This window comes from Bidens hawaiensis, unplaced genomic scaffold (genome assembly GCF_021521415.1).
Source record: "Bidens hawaiensis isolate Kalapana, Puna unplaced genomic scaffold, B.hawaiensis_p1.1 tig00419396_1, whole genome shotgun sequence".
NCBI classification, from domain to species: domain Eukaryota; kingdom Viridiplantae; phylum Streptophyta; class Magnoliopsida; order Asterales; family Asteraceae; genus Bidens; species Bidens hawaiensis.
The window spans coordinates 82,109-104,130 of NW_027504847.1; the positions used below are offsets into that span (position 1 = coordinate 82,109).

Sequence of the window (22,022 nt, forward strand, 5' to 3'; positions counted from 1 at the left end):
AGATATACCATCGTAAGTGCCGATGTTGGACATCTGTTTGGCACTTTTCGGGACGATTGCTTCCGCAATGTCCCTTGCAAATTTGGACGTTCCCGCCTTTGCAGCAGTTGGTGTAAATATTTTGGAGAACTCACGTGGGTTTCCACCCGCGTTTTTTGGTTTGAAGGTTTCTCCAAAATGCCTTCTCGGTTGGGAGTCCGTTTCCTTACGCTTCCCTTTCGCCCTATGACGAGGGTTTGCGTCACTATCGGATTCCTCCGAATCATCGTCAAAGTACTCTACGAATTCATCAACCTGTTGGAGTAAACGTAAGCGTTCATCCAACTCAGCTTGGAATTCTTTTTGACGTGCTTCCGCCCACGCTTTAACTTCATCGAGTGTTTGGCGGGGGAGCCTCGTTCGTTGTCTCTAACTGGGTATCGGTGAATCCCAGTGAGCGATTGTTTACTTCACTTGCCCCAGCTTGGGTAACTGGGGTAGTGTTCGTAAAATTTACTGCACTTGCCCCGGCTTGGGTAACCGGGGTAGTGTTCGTAAAAACTGTGTAGTCGCCGGTATTCCCCCCAGTAGCTGGGGTTGTGGTTACCGGAGTTTCTTTAACCATCTTTCCAGAAGTTTGAAAAAACTGAAAAGAAATTAAGTTCTAGCTTTTATGCACGGATGGCGCCAATGAAGAAACACTAATCGACCCCGGGCAGATTACGGATAATCTGGGGGTTAAATAGATGTTTCCCACGAGGGGTTAGACCCGGCAAAAATGGTTCTTCTGATAACCTGCAAAACAGACACCGTGAGCTCGTCACTGAGAAGGGGGGGGGGGGTACCTCCTTGTGACCACCCTCCGGCGTGAGAATCAGACTAGATTGCTCTTGAATATAAGTGTATATTAAGAGATTGCTAGAGCAGATATCAGGTATAAGATGTAAGATATAAGATAAGATGAGATGATCATACCATTTGGGGTATTTATAGCCGAAGGTAGGTTTCCAAGAGGGTATAGCCGGTTGAATAGTATTCCTGTTCTACCAACTGTGGCCTACGCACGTGCCATGCTGGTAGTTGGTGGGTAGGCAGCGGCTGACAGTGACTAGGCCTGCTGTGTACTATTCCTTTTCCACCAACTGCAGGCTATGCACGTGGTATGACAGGAGTTGGTGAGTAGGTAGCGGCTAATAGTGACATACAGTACAAGAGCATGCTGCTCGCCATACTGTTGTCAATGGGCTGTCGTATCTCTGGTCAGATCTTTTGCCCATACCTCGTCAGGTACAGTACAAAAGATCTTCCAGTATCGTACGGACTGACTCATTTGGGCGGGAGTATTCCCCCTCCCGCCTTTGTGCGGGATTGTTCCCGGCTTTGCTCATTCCTTCAGGTGACTACTGAATTATTGAGAGCTAAGTGCCTTGTGCGTGTAGCCTTGCTGCGCGGGTGACCTTCCCTGATGGCTTGTATCCGCAGCTGCGGGAACAGGCGGAGTACTTCACCATTGGGAGGCGTTTCCTGCGGGAACAGCTTGCGTACTGCGCGTAAGGACGTCACGTCTCTGAGCATGGTGGGTCCTGCGGATCCAGTTGGTTTCTGCGCAGACGTCTCTCTTCAAGGTGAGTCCTGTGGGTTCAACTGGGCTCTGCTGGGACCTACCTCTTCACCATCATATTAACTAAAATGATACAACGAAAATGAAGTAAAAATTTTTAAATTATTTTATTAAGATAATAATAATAATAACTTTACAAAAGCATACACCACTTTGTATTATTATCTTTGACATAAATTTGAAAACAAAACAAACAATTAATTTCCATCTGCCGTTTCCTTTTGACACATTAATTCCAATTCCATTAATGGAGTGGGTCAGTCAATAACCCGCCACCGTTAGCCGTCCTTTTCACCTTCCTTAAACATAAACATATACTTACTTTTACTTACACACCAAACAACCTTAACCTTTACAACAACCAATATGCATCACGTACATCCACCGCCGTCATCCGCCCCTCACTCGCCGGAGGTCCTCCGCACCTACCAGACCTGGAAAGGAACCAACGTATGTTCACTTATTATTATTATTGTAGATCGGAGTGGTTGAATTGTGATTTGGCATTGACTGATCTAGTGATTGAATCTATGATCTGGGTTTAGTTTCATTTTTTATAAATCTAGGGTTTTGCTTAATCATCATCAATTGGTTAATGGATCAGGTTTTAATAATAAGTTTTTATGTGTGTCCTAAATTTTAGGCATTTTTGTGTTGTATTAACATTAAAAAGGTGTGATTTTGTTTGATTATTTTGAAATGATGTGGTTTATGAAAGTAATTAGAGCTTTGATTGTTTTAATTTTGTGCATTTTTATATCTATCAATTGGGTTGTGATGATATTAGGTTTTTTTTTTTTTTTTTTTGGTTGAAACGAGTGAATTGAGACCGAATAATGAAATTCACTATTTTCGACGGGTTGAACCCGTGATTTAAGGTCACAAATCAGCAACCTTGATAGACGATAACAGATAGATCACGAGATACTAGGTTTTGGTTCTGTTTTATTTTTATTTTTTTTATTATTTAGGGTTTTGGTTGAAATGTGTTAATTCAGACCGAGTAATGAATTTACTATTTTCGACGGGTTGAACCCGTGATTTAAGGTCACAAAGCAGCAACCTTGATAGACTGTAACTGACGGATCACGGCAATGAATTGTTATACATGCCCTTAATTAGGCAATTTTGCCATGAGTGAACTGTGTAAGGTGTTTTCGTTTGAATATTTAGAAATGATGTTGTTTATATAAGTAATTAGAGCTTTGAAGTGTTATAATGATGTGCATTTTTTTATTTATCAGTCGGGTGTGATTTGGCATTAACTGATCTAGTTTATGAGTTTACGGTTCGGTTTTAGTTTTTTTTTTCCTTTCAGATTTAGGGTTTTGGTTGAAACATGTGAGACGAAACCGAAACTAGATTTGTGCTGTTTCCGACAGCTTGAACCAATGATCTCAAGGTCACAAAGCAGTAACCGTACTGGTTGCTCCAAGGCCCGCCATCATTAATTAAAGTTGTTAGTGGACACTAATTGACAGTGTGCACTTAATTTTAGGCAATTTTGTCACTAGTGAACTGTATTAGCATGTGTACGGTACTAAAAGGTGCTTTCGTTTGAATATATAGAAATGGCATGTTTAATAAAAGTAATTAGAGCTTTGATTGTTATATTTTTGTGTATTTTTTTTATTTATCAATTGGGTTGTGATTTGACATTAACTGATCTAATTTATGAGTTTACAATTCGGTTTTAGTTTTTTTCCTTTCAAATTTAGGGTTTTGGTTGAAACATGTGAGATGAAACCGAATAATGAAATTTATAAACTAGATTTGTGCGGGAAGCTGTTTCCGACGGCTTGAAGACATGACCTCAAGTAAAAGTAGTTAATAGACACTAATTGACAGCGTGCACTTAATTTTAGGCAATTTTGTTTTGTCGCCAGTGAACTATAATAGTATATGCACGGTGTGCTAAAAGGTGTTTTCGTTTGATTATTTTGAAACGATGTGCTTTGTATGAGCAATTAGAGCTTTGAAGTGTCATAAATTTGTGCTTTTTTTCTGATCAAATAACGTGCTTTGATTTCTACTTTGCAGATATTTTTTCTTGGTGGAAGGCTTATATTCGGACCGGATGTCGGTTCTGTTTTCCTATCCATGTTCTTAATAGTTGCACCTGTCGCAGTTTTCTGTGCGTTTGTTGCACGGAAGTTGATTGATGATTTTCCTCATCATTTGGGAATATTAATTTGGGCGGTGGCAATAGTATTCACATTTTATGTAAGTTCTCTTAACTTGGTAATATATTTTTCGTTACATTAATGTTTCTATGTAAATGCTAATAATATTTTATACTTTTGCAGGTAATAACCCTTCTTCTAGTGACGTCTGGGCGGGACCCGGGTATAATTCCTAGAAATTTACACCCGCCACAACCAGATACAACAGATCAGGGTATAGACGTCGGACCAGGTCAAACTCCACAGTTACGCTTGCCTCGTGTCAAAGAAGTAATGGTCAACGGGATGACTGTTAAAGTCAAATACTGTGATACCTGCATGTTGTACCGACCTCTACGTTGCTCTCATTGTTCAATATGCGACAATTGTGTGGAACGATTCGATCATCATTGCCCATGGGTCGGACAATGTATTGGACGGGTAAGTTTAATAGCATATTTTCGCTTGTATAATGATTTATTGTTGACGGTTATTATGTTTCTTGTTGCAGCGTAACTACCGGTTTTTCTTCATGTTTGTGTCGTCGGCAACTCTGCTTTGCATTTATGTGTTTTCCATTTGTTGGGTGTATGTAATAAGGATCATGCACAGTGAAAACACTTCAATATGGAGAGCATTAATCAAGACTCCTGCATCTATCGCGCTAATAATTTACACCTTTTTATCAGTTTGGTTTGTTGGCGGTCTCACCATTTTTCATCTTTATCTCATCAGCACAAACCAGGTAATACATTAATTATGATATGATTAAGAAACATGTTTGCGTATTCCATCAAATGTAAATCCATCAAATGTAAATTGATGCAGTTTTGGAAGCGATTAATGGCTCAAGAAACTTATGACTAATCAAAGACAATAAAACGAACCATATGTTTTAAGCACAAAGTTCTTTATCATTAAAATTCAATCAAAAACTCAGAAATGAAACAACCAAGAATCCCTATGTATACTAAACAACCAAAAGAGATAAACACGGAAATAAAATAATTATCAAAACTAATAAAAGGTTAACAAATCGTAGCCTTATTTATGCTCCATCTCTGCATCATAAAGTACTTACAAATGTTTATAAAATACATCTAAACAGACGGAAAAAAGTGGCGTTGAATATGTATACAGCAAACTATTTATGTTGAAAGTTGAAACGTTGTTGATTAAAACGGTAAAAAGGGTAAACAACGTCATTTACAAAAATCTAACCCGTAGCGCAACTTTGATGACACGTTCGTTTGTTCTTCGAATCTTCGATCACTTGTACATTACCGTTAACAGTTTGGTTTTGAACAAAATTTATATTGATGTATAGATGAAAATAAGCACGTTTATTAGCACAACATGGAACTTTATAAAACATTGAATTTTAAAAGTTATGAGGGCAAAACAGAAAAAAAGTTGTTAATGGTCCACGTGGCATAACATGACTGGTTAAAAAACAAAATACAAAAAGAATTATTAGAGTAATAAGTTATATTTTGAAATCCTGTTTTGTGTCTATATTTGCAGTCAACATATGAAAACTTTCGATACAGATACGACCGATCCGAAAATCCATACAACAGGGGCATTTTTGGAAACTTCAAGGAGGTTTTCTGTACCAGCATTCCTCCATCGAAGAACAACTTCCGAGCATTCGTGGTTCGAGAGCCTCAACTTCCAACTAGAGTCACCTGGGGCAGTTTTGTAAATTCAAACATAGAGAAAGTTCCAAGCGACGTTGAAATGAGTAGCATGAAGCCTGGGTGGAAGAACGAGGCCATGGCGGGAGATGCTGGCGGTGCTGCTGGCGGGAATGGAATTGCTAGGCGGGCTAGCTTGGGACGGAGCGGAAGCTGGGATTTACAAAGTGACATTGCTTCGATCACGGGTGTTGGGTACTCGGACCGGTTCAGCCGCGGTGGAAGCAGTGCCAGCTTAGGTGGCAGTCTGGTGGATGTACCGGTCAAATGACAGGCCAGCTTTGACTGTAAGAAGATGTTAAGTGAGTTGGATTTGTGTATCGTATACCCTTAAAAATTGGGGTATAGATATAGTTGACTAGTTGAGGTCTTTGGTGTGTATATTTTTTTAACCGTTATAATTTATGTAGATAATTGAACTAATTAATTGTTATCTGATATATTTTTTATATCATTAAAACAATTTAAAATAGAAAAATCTATAATAACTTGCTATGTGTAGATCAGTAGATGTGTTTATTTCTGGACTAATAATATCAGTATACATGCAAATTGTTAATGATTTATATTATTAATGTATAATATTATGGCATTTTATCAAAATTCATATGCATATACCAATAAAAGCCATTTATCATAATAATGTTAATAATAATAATAATAATAATAATAATAATAATAATAATAATAATAATAATAATCTGTTCACCTGGTTCTCAACATGATATTAGTTTTGAAATGAACGCGTTCGTTTTAAATGGAAAATTATGAGAACCATCCAATATGACAAAGACACGATCATGTTCAATACAGAAGCACTTTAAATGGAAATATACGAGAACCTAAATTTGTAGGAAATTTATGAGAACCTAAATTTGTAGAAGCTAGGGTGTTGAATTACTTGCAAAGCGAAGGGTGGAGTAGGTCATTGCATAATCATTTTATATTTTCCGGTTAAAGTAGAAGCAAAAGTGTATCATGCCTCTCATCGGGGGTTTCCTCCTAGGGAGAGTCTTGTTTTGAAGATTAGGAGCGTTCAATGAATAATGGACGGTTGAAATTTCATCTCAGAGCTCGAACTCGGGTATTGGTGATTGGTAGGCCTAATGAGTTAAAAAGGAGTCAAAACGCCATTAAAAAAGTAGAAGTAAAAATTGTTTGTGTTTCTCTACACACATAGCAGTATAGCACTGTATGCACATTACTACATTAGCTCATATACATCAATATGATGTAATATTTTGCTTGATATTGTAGTTTTCTTCAATATATATTCTTTTAAACTTGTTAGTTTTTACGGTAAGAAAAGCTACCCTTAACTAATTTATTAATAAAATATATACAAATTACTTTTCAAGAGAGGAAAGCATCTACGATCAATAACCAATTGACGAGATCAAATCCACATGTTAACATAATGCTCTTAAAAGTCTTTTATGCTTTTCTTTCTCTTTCAATTTAAAAATAGATCCCAAATTCATCAAGCCATATAAAAAAGATTTTGGGTAATGTAAAATTAAAAATATAATAAGGAAAAATTATTAAAATAGACATTCTGATATTTGACATTGAATAATATTATCTATATCTATACTATATATAAAGATAATCCTCTGACTTCTTAATTTTTAAGAGGTCCAACTTTAATTGCTCATTGTACCATCTTTCTTATATGTCTTAAGTTGGTTAAGAGGGTATAATGGTATTTAAATTATAATTACATATTTTACCCCTCAACTATATTAAACTTTTGAAATTTATATCATAGTTACCTTTCCACCCCTTAAGTTTATTAATGTATTTGACAAGTTTATTTATTTTTTTGTTTCATTCTATATCTCTTAATATATAATGCATTAAAAAAAAACTGAACGTACCATTGAAACGTGCATATTATTGTCGACGTTTCGATATAAAGCTTGTTGAATATCAAGGTGCAAATTATAATGTACAAGTCATCGTTGCATCAATGTACAAGTCTTTGAAGGATGTAAGTTTCAACTTTTTTTTTATTTTTAATCTCTTGAAATATTTTTTTTCTGCCTTATGTATGCATCTTTATTCATATTTTATTAAAATATATCTCAATACAAATAAATAAAAAGTTAGTATTGTTAACAATTTTGAACTAAGTTTTAAAAAATTTGGTATGCATTAAAATTCATATAAATATCATATTTAATGATGGTAAACTATTAAAAAAATCTATACAAGTAAAAATCAATCTTAGTTACATATATGAGTTGTAGTTTAAAATGAACTAGGTAACACACCAAGCGCGTCACGCAAGACTTATGGTAATTTTAGTAAAGTCACCAACTACAAAAAAAAGCAATAAACAAACATAAACTTGTGTTGCGATGGCGAACATACACAAATCCGCTCAGTGTCAGGTTACGACACCAGATTCAAACCAAAAGATAAATTAATCAACAAACCCGTAACAACCCAAAAAAAAAACATGTTGTGAGCATACGCGTATCCGACCGATATCAACAGCGATGACATTAGATAAACAAAACCGTGCGTCACGGTTGCGAAGCGACGCGAGTTCAAGCACAAATACAACAAATGATAGTATTTAAAAAAAACAAATATAATAGTTGACATGACCTAATCATGTTCAGCCACATGAATCAATGGCGTGCTTACGACAGCAAACATTGGCGTTGTCGGGGTATGGTACTAAGAACCCTAATTTATTGTGTTTTGGGCTTATTTTATTATATGGGCTAATACATTTGTTTTTGGGCTGAGGGGGTTTTGTGGAGGTAACCCTAACTGGGCTAGGCCCGTTAGGGTACCATGATGGTGGCCATGAGGCTCCCTATATAAGGAGGTCTCCACCTCCTTATCAATGGTTGGCAAATAGCTCAATAAGAGCCACCACCATATTTTTGTGTCTGTGAACAAGAGATCCTCTGGATTTCTTAGCGGTCACCTCCACACCCCCAAAAGTCACAGCAGATCACAGCAGCGGTCGGAGCAGAAGCAAGCAAGTCGTGGTTCGTTCATCTCGAAGTCCGTGGAAACATCGTCATGGGTCAGGTCAGATTCATTTCACGTTTTTACATTTTGGCGCCATCCGTGGGACGGCAAGGAACCACACTTCGCTTCTCGTTTCGGCCCTCCGATCTGTCCATCAGCATCTCAGATCTACGGATCTGTTCATCAGATCTAGGGATCTGTTCATCAAGATCTACAGATCTGTTCATCAAGATCTCAGATATACGGATCAATATTCCAGATCTGTTCATCAATATTCCAGATCTGTTCATCAATATCCTAGATCTGTTCATCAATATTCCAGATCTGTTCATCGATATCTCAGATCTACGATTTCTTCTCTCAGATATGTTCTTCCGTAGATCTAAAAAATATTTCCAGATCTGGAAATACTATCAGATCTGTTGGAAGAAATACACAGGAAGAAATACTATCGGATCTGAACAATGATCTGGAAATACACAGGAAGAAATACCCGATATTTTGGGGAAAACCCTCATATCTGTGCTGAATCAGATCTGGGTTCGCTCACGCATCAAGCATGCTCAAACATTTGCATGCTCACGCATCGATGCTCACGCATCAAGCATGCTCAAGCATCAAGCATGCTCAAACATTTGCATGCTCACGCATCGATGCTCACGCATCAAGCATGCTCAAGCATCAAGCATGCTCAAACATTTGCATGCTCACGCATCGATGCTCACGCATCAAGCATGCTCAAGCATCAAGCATGCTCAAACATTTGCATGCTCACGCATCGATGCTCAAGCATCAAGCATGCTCTCGCATCGATGCTCAAACATCAAGCATGCTCAAACATTTGCATGCTCACGCATCGATGCTCACGCATCAAGCATGCTCAAGCATCAAGCATGCTCAAACATTTGCATGCTCAAGCATCGATGCTCAAGCATCAAGCATGCTCTCGCATCGATACTCAAACATCAAGCATGCTCATGGCGCATAGCACATGTTCAAGCATGCTCAAGCATCAAGCATGCTCAAACATCAAGTGTGCTCACGCATCGATGCTCAAGCATCAAGCATGCTCTCGCATCGATGCTCAAACATCAAGCATGCTCAAACATGCGCGCAGGCACCAAGCGCGCCAAAGGTCAACCCACAGGATACAGACCGAGGCTTAAAATCAAGATGTCATGAAGACAGCCAAAACCTATGCTCATGGCGCATTGCACATGCTCAAGCATGCTCAAGCATCAAGCATGCTCAACCATGCGCGCAGGCACCGAGCGCGCGAAAGGTCAACCCACAGGATACAGACCGAGGCTTAAAATCAAGATGTCATGAAGACAGCCAAAACCTATGCTCATGGCGCATAGCACATGCTCAAGCATGCTCAAGCATCAAGCATGCTCAAACATTTGCATGCTCACGCATCGATGCTCACGCATCAAGCATCCTCACGCATCGATGCTCAAGCATCAAGCATGCTCAAACATCAAGCATGCTCACGCATCACGCATGCTCACACATCATAGATGCTCACGCATTCAAAATCTCTAGATCATGCGCGCTACCGCGGATCAACTTCGGATTCCGCATGCGCGCTCCCGGCGATCACTCTTCGCCACAGCGGTTTGCATTCGCGCCACCGCATACATTTTTTTTGCATACATGTTTCACACTTCCTTTTATTAATTTGAGCAATATGACAACATTATATTGACATCAAACTAAAAATAAAACGAAGTAAAACATACATGCGCGAGCTTCAAGCTCAAACGCGTTGACGAGTCTTAACTCTAAAACGTCAGGGCCTTAGCCCAAAAATATGAGTCTTAGCTCAAACTTAAAAGTTTGGAATACTCAGACCCACAGGACTCGCGCCAAGGGTGGAATACTCATAAACCCACATGCCTCGCGCCAAGGGTGGAATACTCAGACCCACAGGCCTCGCGCCAAGGGTGGAATACTCATAAACCCACAGGCCTCGCGCCAAGGGTGGAATACTCATAAACCCATATGGCTACGCGCCATACTAAAAGGTTCGGCCACGAGTCGCGCAAGCACCTATGACATCATTATTATTATCTGGCCGTTTGTGCCTCCATTATTATTTTGAAGACAAGCCGGGATAGTCATCCTGCGCAGAAGAGGCCCTTGTCGGCCGGTCATTATCATCATATTAAAGCTCGTAAGTCGCCATGCGCGCAGGCTCTCATTATTCTACAAGCTCGTAAATCGCCTCACGCGCCAGCTTTATTATTCTTAGCTCATAAGTCGCCTCACGCGCCAGCTTTATTATTCTTAGCTCGTAAGTCGCCTCACGCGCCAGCTTTATTATTTTACAGCTCGTAAGTCGCCGCGCGCGCCAAGCTTTATTATTCTTAGCTCGTAAGTCGCCTCACGCGCCAGCTTTATTATTCTTAGCTCGTAAGTCGCCGCGCACAGCCAAGCTTTATTATTCTTAGCTCGTAAGTCGCCTCACGCGCCAGCTTTATTATTCTTAGCTCGTAAGTCGCCTCACGCGCCAGCTTTATTATTCTTAGCTCGTAAGTCGCCTCACGCGCCAGCTTTATTATTTTACAGCTCGTAAGTCGCCGCGCGCGCCAAGCTTTATTATTCTTAGCTCGTAAGTCGCCTCACGCGCCAGCTTTATTATTTTACAGCTCGTAAGTCGCCGCGTGCGCCAAGCTTTATTATTCTTAGCTCGTAAGTCACCTCACGCGCCAGCTTTATTATTTTACAGCTCGTAAGTCGCCACGCGCGCCAAGTTTTATTATTCTTAGCTCGTAAGTCGCCGCGCGCGCCAAGCTTTATTATTCTTAGCTCGTAAGTCGCCTCACGCGCCAGCTTTATTATTCTTAGCTCGTAAGTCGCCTCACGTGCCAGCTTTATTATTCTTAGCTCGTAAGTCGCCTCACGCGCCAGCTTTATTATTCTTAGCCCGTAAGTCGCCTCACGCGCCAGCTTTATTATTTTACAGCTCGTAAGTCGCCGCGCGCGCCAAGCTTTATTATTCCTAGCTCGTAAGTCGCCTCACGCGCCAGCTTTATTATTTTACAGCTCGTAAGTCGCCTTGCGCGCCAGCTTCATTAATCTACAAGCTCGTAAGTCGCCTCGCGCGCCAGCTTCTTTATTATTACAGCTCGTAAGTCGCCATGCGCGCAGGCTCTCATTATTCTACAAGCTCGTCAGTCGTCTCACGCGCCAGCTTTATTATTTTACAGCTCGTAAGTCGCCACGCGCGCCAAGCTTTATTATTCTTAGCTCGTAAGTCGCCTCACGCGCCAGCTTTATTATTCTTAGCTCGTAAGTCGCCGCACGCGCCAGCTTTATTACTCTCAGCTCGTAAGTCGCCTCGCGCGCAGGCTTTTATTATTCTCAGCTCGTAAGTCGCTTCGCGCGCAGGCTTTTGTTATTATAGCTCATAAGTCGCCTCGCGCGCAAGCTTTATTATCAGGCCCCGCGCCACTATTATTATGATGCGTGCTATATCTTATTCATACTAGTGCACCATCATCATCATAAGGATCACAACATGTCATCATCATGGAGAAAACCTCCCAAAACTCAAAGACAAGGCCGAAGAAAAGGGAAGAAACCGCCTCACGATCTAACACACTTTATAAAGTCCAGTGCTCCACCTAAACGCTTGCACGCCTAGGAGCAACACTGGACTTGGGGGGCTTGTCGGGGTATGGTACTAAGAACCCTAATTTATTGTGTTTTGGGCTTATTTTATTATATGGGCTAATACATTTGTTTTTGGGCTGAGGGGGTTTTGTGGAGGTAACCCTACCTGGGCTAGGCCCATTAGGGTACCATGATGGTGGCCATGAGGCTCCCTATATAAGGAGGTCTCCACCTCCTTATCAATGGTTGGCAAATAGCTCAATAAGAGCCACCACCATATTTTTGTGTCTGTGAACAAGAGATCCTCTGGATTTCTTAGCGGTCACCTCCACACCCCCAAAAGTCACAGCAGATCACAGCAGCGGTCGGAGCAGAAGCAAGCAAGTCGTGGTTCGTTCATCTCGAAGTCCGTGGAAACATCGTCATGGGTCAGGTCAGATTCATTTCACGTTTCTACAGGCGTGACCTAACCTTGTAACTCTTTTTATAACAATTTTGACAATGAAGAATGGTGGTCGAATAATGCAGATGACGTAATTGAGGTGTGAAAAGTCTATGACATAGCCGAGTTCTGATTCGGAACCGTTGGTGGCGCCAGACATACGGCGGTGGTGTGGTGGTTCAGTCATCAGTTGGGTGAATCATCACCGTCGCGGGCTTCGTCTTTTTGGTATGAACCCTAAATCGGGTCCCTGTTCTAACACTTGGTGGCGGCCGACTTCTGATCTGCCATGGTTGTTGATTGTGGTGGCCTATGGCAACCATTGTTTCTTTCGTCCTACCAATAACAATCACGCTTTTTGATGTTATAAGCTTAGTTTTAGTTTCAGCTTCAGCTTAAAGCTAGGAATAACATTTTGGATGTGTAGGCACATACTGAAAACAAATTGCATATGAAACATTCAATGTTTTGGGCTAATTTGCCTCAGTAATTACAGTTTCAATGATACTCACTTTTAGCGATGTGTTTGATTTTGATTTTTAACTAAGTTAGGTTGGTTACATTTCGAGCATGATGTTGATTATGACAAAATGTGAATCCGAGATTCAGGTGGAAGTGAACAAAAAGTCAGCTTTTTGATTCTGGAGCCCCTGACCAAAAACAAATATTAAAAGTTATTTTGATGTCTGATCGGTTATTTACCAATTATCATCGTCAAATGTGGTCTACTGTTAACTGAACAACAATTGTATATAAGGCCTACTTTGAATTGGCTTGGTAGATAAGGGATATGATGGTCATGTATCCGAGCCCATGATGATAATAGCCTATCATTACCGGGTTCTGATTCGTAACCGTTGGTGGCCTTTGAGTCGTATTGGCTAAAATTTACCGACTGTGATTCGGTGTTTTGCCACCAGCTTACCATTGTTGATAACGACTATGGTGATTATATATCTGAGTCTATGATGATTTGTTTTCTTATTCGTTTATTTTGTGGACGTCAATGTAGTTTGAAAGAAGTTTTGGTTAATAACAACATTTATGACTTACTTTGGTCAATAGCTATGATGATCATGTATCTGAGCCTACGATGATTGTCGTCTACCGTTGTCGGGTTCCAAATCGGAACCCTTGGTGACGGTGGAAATATAGTTTACTACTGTAATTTACCACCCCGGCAACGCGGGGTCAACCTACTTGTTTGTTTTAAATACTATCATTTTTAATGATTAACACCCTTTTGACTTGTAACCCAAATCCGTCCGACCTGACTCATTCGCTAGTGAAGAGGTAGGTCCCAGCAGAGGCGGTTAGGACCCGCAAGACTTCCTTAAAAGGAGACGTCTGCGCAGTTGAACACGCAAGACTCCTTAAACGGACGTCTGCGCAGTTGAACCCGCAGACTTCACCATAGGGACGTCTGCGCCGCGACCTACCAAACCTGCAGGACCCACCACGCTCTGAGTTGTGACGACCTCACATGCGGTACGCAAGCTGGTCCCGCAGGAAATGCCTCCCTATGGTTTCCAAGTATCCCCTGTTCCCGCAGGTGCGGATACCCGCCATTAGGGTCTGGCCACCCGCGCAGCATGGCTACACGCATAAGGCTCAGACTCGTAATAATTCAGTAGTCACCTGAAGAAGGAATGAGCAAAGCCGGGAACATTCCCGCATAAAGGCGGGAGGGGGAAAACTCCCGCCTAAATGAGCCAGTCCGTATAATAATGGAGGATCTTTTGTGTGATACCTGACGAGGTATGGACAAAAGATCTGACCAACGATACGACAGCTCACTGACAGCAGCATGGCAACACGCCACAGCACTGTGACCAATAGCCGCCGCCTGCTCACCAACTCCTGCCATACCACGTGCCTAGCTTGTAGTTGGTGGAAAAGGAAAAGTGAACAGCACGCCTGGTCACTATCAGCCGCTACCTATCCACCAATTACCAGCAGAGCACGTGCGTAGGCCACAGTTGGCAGAGTACTAGGCCGGCTAAACCTCCTTGGAAACCCACATTCGGCTATAAAAGACATCAAATGGTAATATCTTACATCATCTAATATCTTATATAATTTACCTGATAACTGCTCTAGTATTATTAATATACTTTTATATTCAAAGAGTAATATAGACTGATTCTCACGCCGGAGGGTGGTCACAAGGAGGAACCCCCCCCCCCTTTCTTAGTGACGAGCTCACGGTGTCTGTTTTGCAGGTTATCGGAAGAACCATCTTGCCGGAATTAACCCCTCGTGGGAAACGTCTCTTGGACCCTCAGGTTACTCGTAATCTGTCGGGGTTCGACTGGTGTTTCTTCATTGGCGCCATCCGTACATAAAGCTAGAACTTTATTTTTCTCCAGTTTTTTCAAAACTTCTGGAAAGATGGTTAAGGATACTCCGGTCCCGAAACCGAGTAACCAAGAGACTCCGGTAATTACGACCCCAGCTATAAGGGGGAATACCGAGTACACAAACTTTACGAACACTACCCCAGCTACCCAAGCCGGGGCAAGTGAAGTAAATAATCAGACACTGGGATTCACCGATACCCAGTTAGAAAATCAACAGACGAGGCTCCCCTGCCAAACACTCGATGAGGTTAAAGCGTGGGCCAAAGCACGTCAAAAAGAGTTCCAAGCTGAGTTGGATGAACGTTTACGTTCAATCCAACAAGTGGAAGAATTCGAGTACGATGATGATTCGGAGGAATCCGAGGAAGACGCGAACCCTCGTCATAGGGCGAAAGGGAAGCGTAAAGAAACGGATTCCCAACCGAGAAGGCGTTTTGGAGAAGCATTCAGTCCAATAAACGTGGGCAACAGCCCACGGGACTTCTCCAAAACATTCACGCCAACTGCGGCAAGGGCGGGAACGTCCAAATTCGCAAGGGACATTGCGGAAGCAATCGCCCCAAGAAGTGCCAAACAAATGTCTAACATAGGCACGTACGATGGTATTTCTGACCCTGACGATCACTTGAACAGATTCATCGCGGGGGCGACCGTCAGTAACTGTACGGAACCCACGTGGTGTTATATGTTCCAAATGACGCTGGTCGGGGCAGCTAGAGCGTGGTTCGACCGTCTGCCGGTCCACCACATCTATGATTGGGCAGACTTCCAACAGAAGTTCAGCCAACACTTTAGTCAGCAAAGAAAGTACACTGAGGAGCAGTGGACAATCCTCAAGTGCGTCCGAGAGGACGAAGAATCTTTGCCTGACTACATCACTCGCTTCAACTCGAAGAAGCTAAGCCTGGGCAACGTTAGCGAAGATCTCGTTCGCGCCGCTTTCATCCAGGGCACAAACGACCCGGAACTCATCCGCACCCTGACGGGCAAAGATGGCATGCCATCCACATGGGATGCCATCATGACCGCAGCTAAACGCTTTGCGGAAACCGAGAGGCAACTAGGTAGAGATCTTCCACAGAGCACGAACCTCTACACCCAGAAGACAAGGGAAAACAACGTCCTTACCGCCCGATTAAACAAAAAGCGGAAGCTGGGCATTTGGCAGTCAAGGGTAAACTTTGACACCCCGTCCGGTTTCCAACATCGGTTGGGCGGAAGAGACAACATGAAACCGGATAAGAACTCCAGGTGGACGCCGCTCACAAAGAGTGTGACCGAGATATTCGCCACGGAGGAGCTCCCGTGGCCAAAGGCTCCGTTTATCCGGCATCGCCACAACGCTGATCGGAGAAAGTATTGTGATTTTCACAAAGTCAAAGGCCACAACACTGAAGAATGCTTAGACGTAAAGGACTTGGTCGAAGCATTTGTCAAGGATGGGACACTCGCGCACCTTGTGGCGAAGTGAGCGTCGAGCAGGCTGATGCGTGAACCCCACCTGGGGAAACGCACGAATAAAAATCGCAGCTTCAACAGAGACTACATACTGCGTAAACAACGAGATCCCGAACAAGATACATGTCGGCTCGATGGTGCTCCCATCCAAGCCACGCCTAATGGGAGCTCAATTACACAGTTTGTATGTAGATCAATTCCAAATTTGTAAAGAAAAGGCCTAGAGCCACTTCTAATGGAAACGATTCTCCTTCAAATTGAAGCTGATGATTTTATATTTGTATTTTATGAACTTTGCACATGAAGATGCCGGTATCCGCCGCATCAAGTGAAGAATCGTTGCGTGGGGAAGGCGGAAAAACCCGCACAAACCCAAAAGCATCAAACCTTCACGCAGGTGAGTTAAAGGGGAAAGGTTCAGCCATCCCACTATGTGAAAGTGCCGGTATATCCGCATGAATCTTGGTAGAGGAAGCTGAACACTAACCTATTAACAACCACGCGTTGAATGGTCGATTCGAACACTAATGCCGGTAGTCATCGCATCAAGTCATTGCGTGGGGAAGGCGGCAAAACCCGCACAAACCCAAAAAACGACAGAACCTTCACGCAGGTCAGTTAAAGAGGAAAGGTTCAGCCATCCCACTATGTGAAAGTGCCGGTATATCCGCATGAATCCTGGTAGAGGAAGCTGAACACTAACCTATTAACAACCATGCGTTGAACGGTCGATTCGAACACTAATGCCGGTATTCACCGCATCAAGTGAAGAATCGTTGTGTGGGGAAGGCGGCAAAACCCGCATAAACCCAGAATGACAAGACCTTCATGCAGGACAGTTAAAGGGGAAGAGTTCAGCCATCCCACTATGTGAAAGTGCCGGTATACCCGCATGAATCCTGGTAGCGGAAGCTGAACACTAATTCATTAACAACCGCGCGTTGAACGGTTAAAAGTCATTCTGAAAGGATAAGGAAAAACCTATGCGCAGGTCAGACATAGGTAAAGTTTAGCCATCCTACCAAGTGCAAGTGCCGGTCCTATCCGCACACTCACAAAGGGGGAAGCAAAACTTCAACCTACTGTCAACCACATTCAAGGTTAACTTATTCTAAACACTTGGGAAATCGCTAATTTAAACTAAGTATGCAAGTCATATAAGGTTTATAAAGCAATGAACCCAAAGGAAATAACAGTCTTATCCGCAAAAAGATTTGTATTTCACAAAATATATATTACAAGAATGGACGGGTAACTACCCGCCTACAAAACAAAATCTAGTCTATCTTAGCGGCGGGAAGGGATCTTCAGAATCAAGCTTCAGGACCACTTCCACTTGGACCCGCCCCATCAGTAGAGCGTGACGGTTCAAGGAAAGCCTTGAGGATAGCAAGTCCATCATCAGCAGCAGCGACTTCGTTCACCTTCTCCACCACCGGATGCGGGAAGGCGGCATATTGGTTCACCGCTTGGTCATATGCAGCTTCGGTGTCCACATCGAACAAAGGGAAGTTGGAAGGCGGGAAGCCTTTCTCAACGAACCCTAGACCAAGCAGGAAGCCGGCCTTTTCCCCATCCTCATGAGAAGCATTGAGGGCTGCGCTCATGGCATCATCGTAAGTAGTCTCTGAGAAGACCCGATGCACAACCTACAAAGAAAATACAAGTGTCAAACACCTTTTCTATGTACAAAGGAAAGCGTGAAGACGTAAAGCTAAACATACCTGAGACAACGCTTCTCGAAGAAGCCACTCCTTGGCAACCAGAGCTTCTTGGAGGGCGGCTTGAGCTTGGGTGCAGGCGCGTTCGGCTTCGCTTTTGTTAAGGTTGGCAAGTAGCACTTCCTTTGCGGCAGCCTCTTCGACGCCCTTAAGTTTCCGCTCGGTATGGTCAAGCACGCCCCTCTGGTCCAAGATCTCCTGGAGCTTCTTGGCATCTTCCATCGCCAAGGCATCATGAGCACGTTGGAGAGCCTCTAATTTGGCCTTGAGCTCCTCGTTCTCCACGCGTAAAGGCTCAGCAACGGCTTCAGCCTTGGTGGCCCTCTCGGTCGCGTTCCTCGCAGTCTCCTTAGCCAGCCGAAGCTGTTCGTTAACAGCTTGGGCAGCCTTGGAGCGGGCCTTGAGTCGCGCTTGAACCTCAACCTCGAGGGCCTTGAAGGCCTTCTCCTTCTCCGCAGCAGCTGCGGACAGTTGTTGGTTCTCCTCCCGAAGAGCCCGCGCTTGAGATACGTCCTTGGCGCGAGCTGCTCTTAACTTGTCGTTTTCACGACAAAGCAGCTCGACGCGCGGCTGCATCCGGGCCTGGAGAACCCGAAGCTCATTGGTTAGCCTACCCTCCTGGTAGCTAGCCATGGCTTCCCCCAACGCACCATGGGGAGCAGCGTGGCGAGCCCATTCCACGCACTCCACAGGGGTACGAAGGGTTGTTCCTCGGCGTATGTTCCATCGTGGAACATACACTTCATTGGAATCCGACACTGCAAAAGAAATAAAGCAGTTAGGAAAAGATGAAGAAAAAATATAAAAGCCAAAAAGAACCCTACGCACCTGTAGGGTCGATCACAGGCCGATAGCCACCGAACCCATCGCCTGAACCTAAGGGAAATCCATCCAAAAGGTCGGGCAGATGGGAAGGTGACAAAGATTGGCGAGAAGCCCTGCGCGTACCTGATGGGCCGGCAGTCGTTGCCGGTGGCGGAGGCATAGTAGCGGCCGCCGTGGTCGCCGTCGGGGTCGCCGCCGCAGAATCTGCAGCAATCGTAACCGCCGGTTCGGTGAAAGATGCTGTAAAAATCGCACTTACCACCGGCGGTGACGTCATCTCGGCTGGAACAGTCGGCTCAAAGGAGTGAGCAATTGATCCAGCGGTAGCAGGCGCAGGCGCCTGTGTCGTCGCCTCAGGTAGGCTGACCGAGCCTACCGTCATCGGCGGAGAGGTACTCCTCTGCGCTCCACCCTGGAATGCGTCAACATCCACGCCTGCACAAGAAGATAAGTGTTTCAATAAATTTAGAAAGTGAAATCTACAAAGATAAGAAGGATGTTTGTACTTACGGGTTCTCTTGAGCTTGAACGTACGGACGGGCGGGGACGAACCCGATGGAGCCGGTCTCTTGATGCCGGTCACCGTCGTCGTCATTGGTTCTCCGGAGGTAACAGTTGTAGCCTCCGGAGCAGTGGTCTTCCCACCACCGGGGTTCCCCGCCACCTCTTCATTATCTGACTCAGTGTCAGATAAGACCACTGGATCGGCTGTGGAGGCCACCTTCTCCTTCCCTTTCCCACCGGCAGCCTTCCTCTTCCGCACCAACGGAGGACCATCTGCGGATTCCTCAGAAGAAGATGGGATGTCAGGAATTCCAGCAGCAGGTACAGCATTGAAGGGTGGAGGATAGAATAACGCCTTACCTGGCCGCCGGTGGCTCAGGATCTCGTGGCCCAGCGGATAGACCTCCACAAACCGATCCGCTGTTTGTTCCAGGATGGGCAACTCGTTCTCGTCTAGAGCACGAGTACCCACCCGCACGGGACCGTCAGCTTCCCGCGGGTACAGGAGCGACTCCAAATCGTTCCCCTCTGAAAGAAAAGAAACAGTTAGAAGACAAACTCATATCAGCAAAAAAGACAAGACATACCATAAGGAATAGAATTCAAACCGTATTCGAGAAGAATGGGAAACCGAGACGCCTCCTTCCATACCCGGCTCATCCCCAGCATTACCATCCCGGACTCCGGAAACCGGTAAACCGGAGATTGGACAAGAGATATCTTCGCGAACCATTCCGCCTCCTGGTAGCTGGAAGCGTGAAGGCTCGGAAGCGCTTGCCCCTTCTTAAACTTCATGGCAATGGGGATGGCGCGGGCAGAAATGTAGAAGAACTCCCGCTTCCACGATCGGAGACTGCGCTCGGTCGCGCAAATCTTCAAACCCTTGATCCGGGTTGTCAGGGTGTACCACCCCTGGATGCACCTCCAAGTATAGAAGGTCATCAGGCGGTCCACATAGGGCTCAATGCCCAGAATTCGGCACACCCACTCGAAGTGCCGAACCTTGGCAATCGCCATCGGATGCACCTCGGTCAGGTGCACACCGTGCCTCTCCAGGACACGGTACACAAACTTTGTCAATGGGAACCTAAGGTTCCCATAAACAAAGAATGCAGCATATACCCCGATCTTGCCACTGGGGGCATCGTACACAGTCTGCTGAGGTTCAGGAAACTCAGGCTCAAGAGACTCAAGCATGAATTTCCTGACAACATACTGGTACAGATCGATAGGTAGAGCACACTGGCACTCGCCAGCAGTACTCCTATCGTCGGCTACAGCTTCAGCATCATGAGAAGACATATTGCAGAGGAAGAAGAAACGATTTCGGAGGAATGCTCAATTAAATAAGAGAGTATTCACCAGAAATCGCCTTAGAGATGAAGAGAAGTGAAGATGTGAATTACAAAAGACCCTCTCCCCCTTTATATAGGGATCGCAATTAATGCGATGAATTTAATGCGAATGAGAGAGAAATTGAAGGTGCAATGAAATAGTGACATGTGGCACCAGGCAAGCTGGCAACAGCTGTTGAAAGGACGAGTGAATTTAATTTAGCGGCCACGCGGCCAGAAAATCGCGCCCACGCGCCGTAAAAAGCGTCTGGAATGACCATATAATGTCACGTCGCCATAACGTCCTGACACGTCCTGACACAGTCAGAAGAAACCGTCGCACGACGACTGTTCTTATCCTTTCACCAACTCTTCAAATTTCAAATATTCAAAAAGATTCGAAAAGTAAGCGGGAAAAACCCCTCACCCTGGCTATCCAGTTGTCCGTAAGACGGCTGCGGGTACAGTGTTAAGGCAAAACCCTTCACGTACCTAGCACCCGCAGGGAACAGAGGCCAAGAGAACCCAATTATGAAGTCGGGTGCGGGTACAGTGTTAAGGCAAAACCCTTCACATACCTAGCACCCGCAGGGAACGGAAACCGGAAAAACCCAATTATGAAGCCAGGTGCGGGTACAGTGTTAAGGCAAAACCCTTCACATACCTAGCACCCGCAGGGAACGGAAACCGGAAAAACCCAATTATGAAGCCGGGTGCGGTTACAGTGTTAAGGCAAAACCCTTCACATACCTAGCACCCGTAGGGAACGGAAACCGGAAAAACCCCGACTATAAAGCCGGGTGCGGGTACAGTGTTAAGGCAAAACCCTTCACATACCTAGCACCCGTAAAAAGTCATACCTCGGCATCCAATTGTAAGTCGGGCGCGGGTACAGTGTTAAGGCAAAACCCTTCACATACCTAGCGCCCGCAGGGGATTAAACGCCAGGAACACCTCGGCAACCATAAGTCAGGTGCGGGTACAGTGTTAAGGCAAAACCCTTCACGAACCTAGCCCTGCAGGGATTTAACGCCAGGGATACCTTGGGAGTAAAGTAACTAATAAGACGAAGTGCGGGTACAGCGTCAAGGCAAAACCCTTCGCATACCGAGCACTCCATGGGAATTGAAACCAAGAAGGATCTTCTGGGCCATGCTTGCAGAAACGGGATTAACATCCCCGCATAGCGGGAACGTCAAGAACTAGATTGTTTGAAACTTCAGGATGGAATTGGTGGTTATAACATGATTGATCACTATGTTCAAAACCACCAAGACCTCATGGAGAATCTACACAAAAGGTTCTAAACGCTC

At 44.2% G+C, this 22,022-nt stretch overlaps 1 protein-coding gene across 1 annotated transcript; it reads left to right on the top strand.

Annotated features, from left to right (window-relative positions):
* Positions 1-1,800: 1,800 nt before the first annotated feature.
* On the top strand, positions 1,801-5,880 carry LOC143608623 (putative protein S-acyltransferase 7). Its single transcript, XM_077083620.1, has 5 exons — positions 1,801-2,050; positions 3,641-3,823; positions 3,907-4,203; positions 4,274-4,507; positions 5,287-5,880. The coding sequence occupies exons 1-5, from the start codon at positions 1,967-1,969 to the stop codon at positions 5,728-5,730; spliced, it is 1,242 nt and encodes a 413-aa protein (XP_076939735.1). The 5' UTR covers positions 1,801-1,966; the 3' UTR covers positions 5,731-5,880.
* Positions 5,881-22,022: the final 16,142 nt, after the last annotated feature.

Coding starts and splice junctions, on each gene's coding strand:
- LOC143608623 (XM_077083620.1), top strand. CDS start 1,967: ATGCATCACGTACATCCACCGCCGTCATCCGCCCCTCACTCGCCGGAG. Junction 3,824..3,906: donor CAATAGTATTCACATTTTAT/GTAAGTTCTCTT, acceptor ATACTTTTGCAG/GTAATAACCCTTCTTCTAGT. Junction 4,508..5,286: donor ATCTCATCAGCACAAACCAG/GTAATACATTAA, acceptor CTATATTTGCAG/TCAACATATGAAAACTTTCG.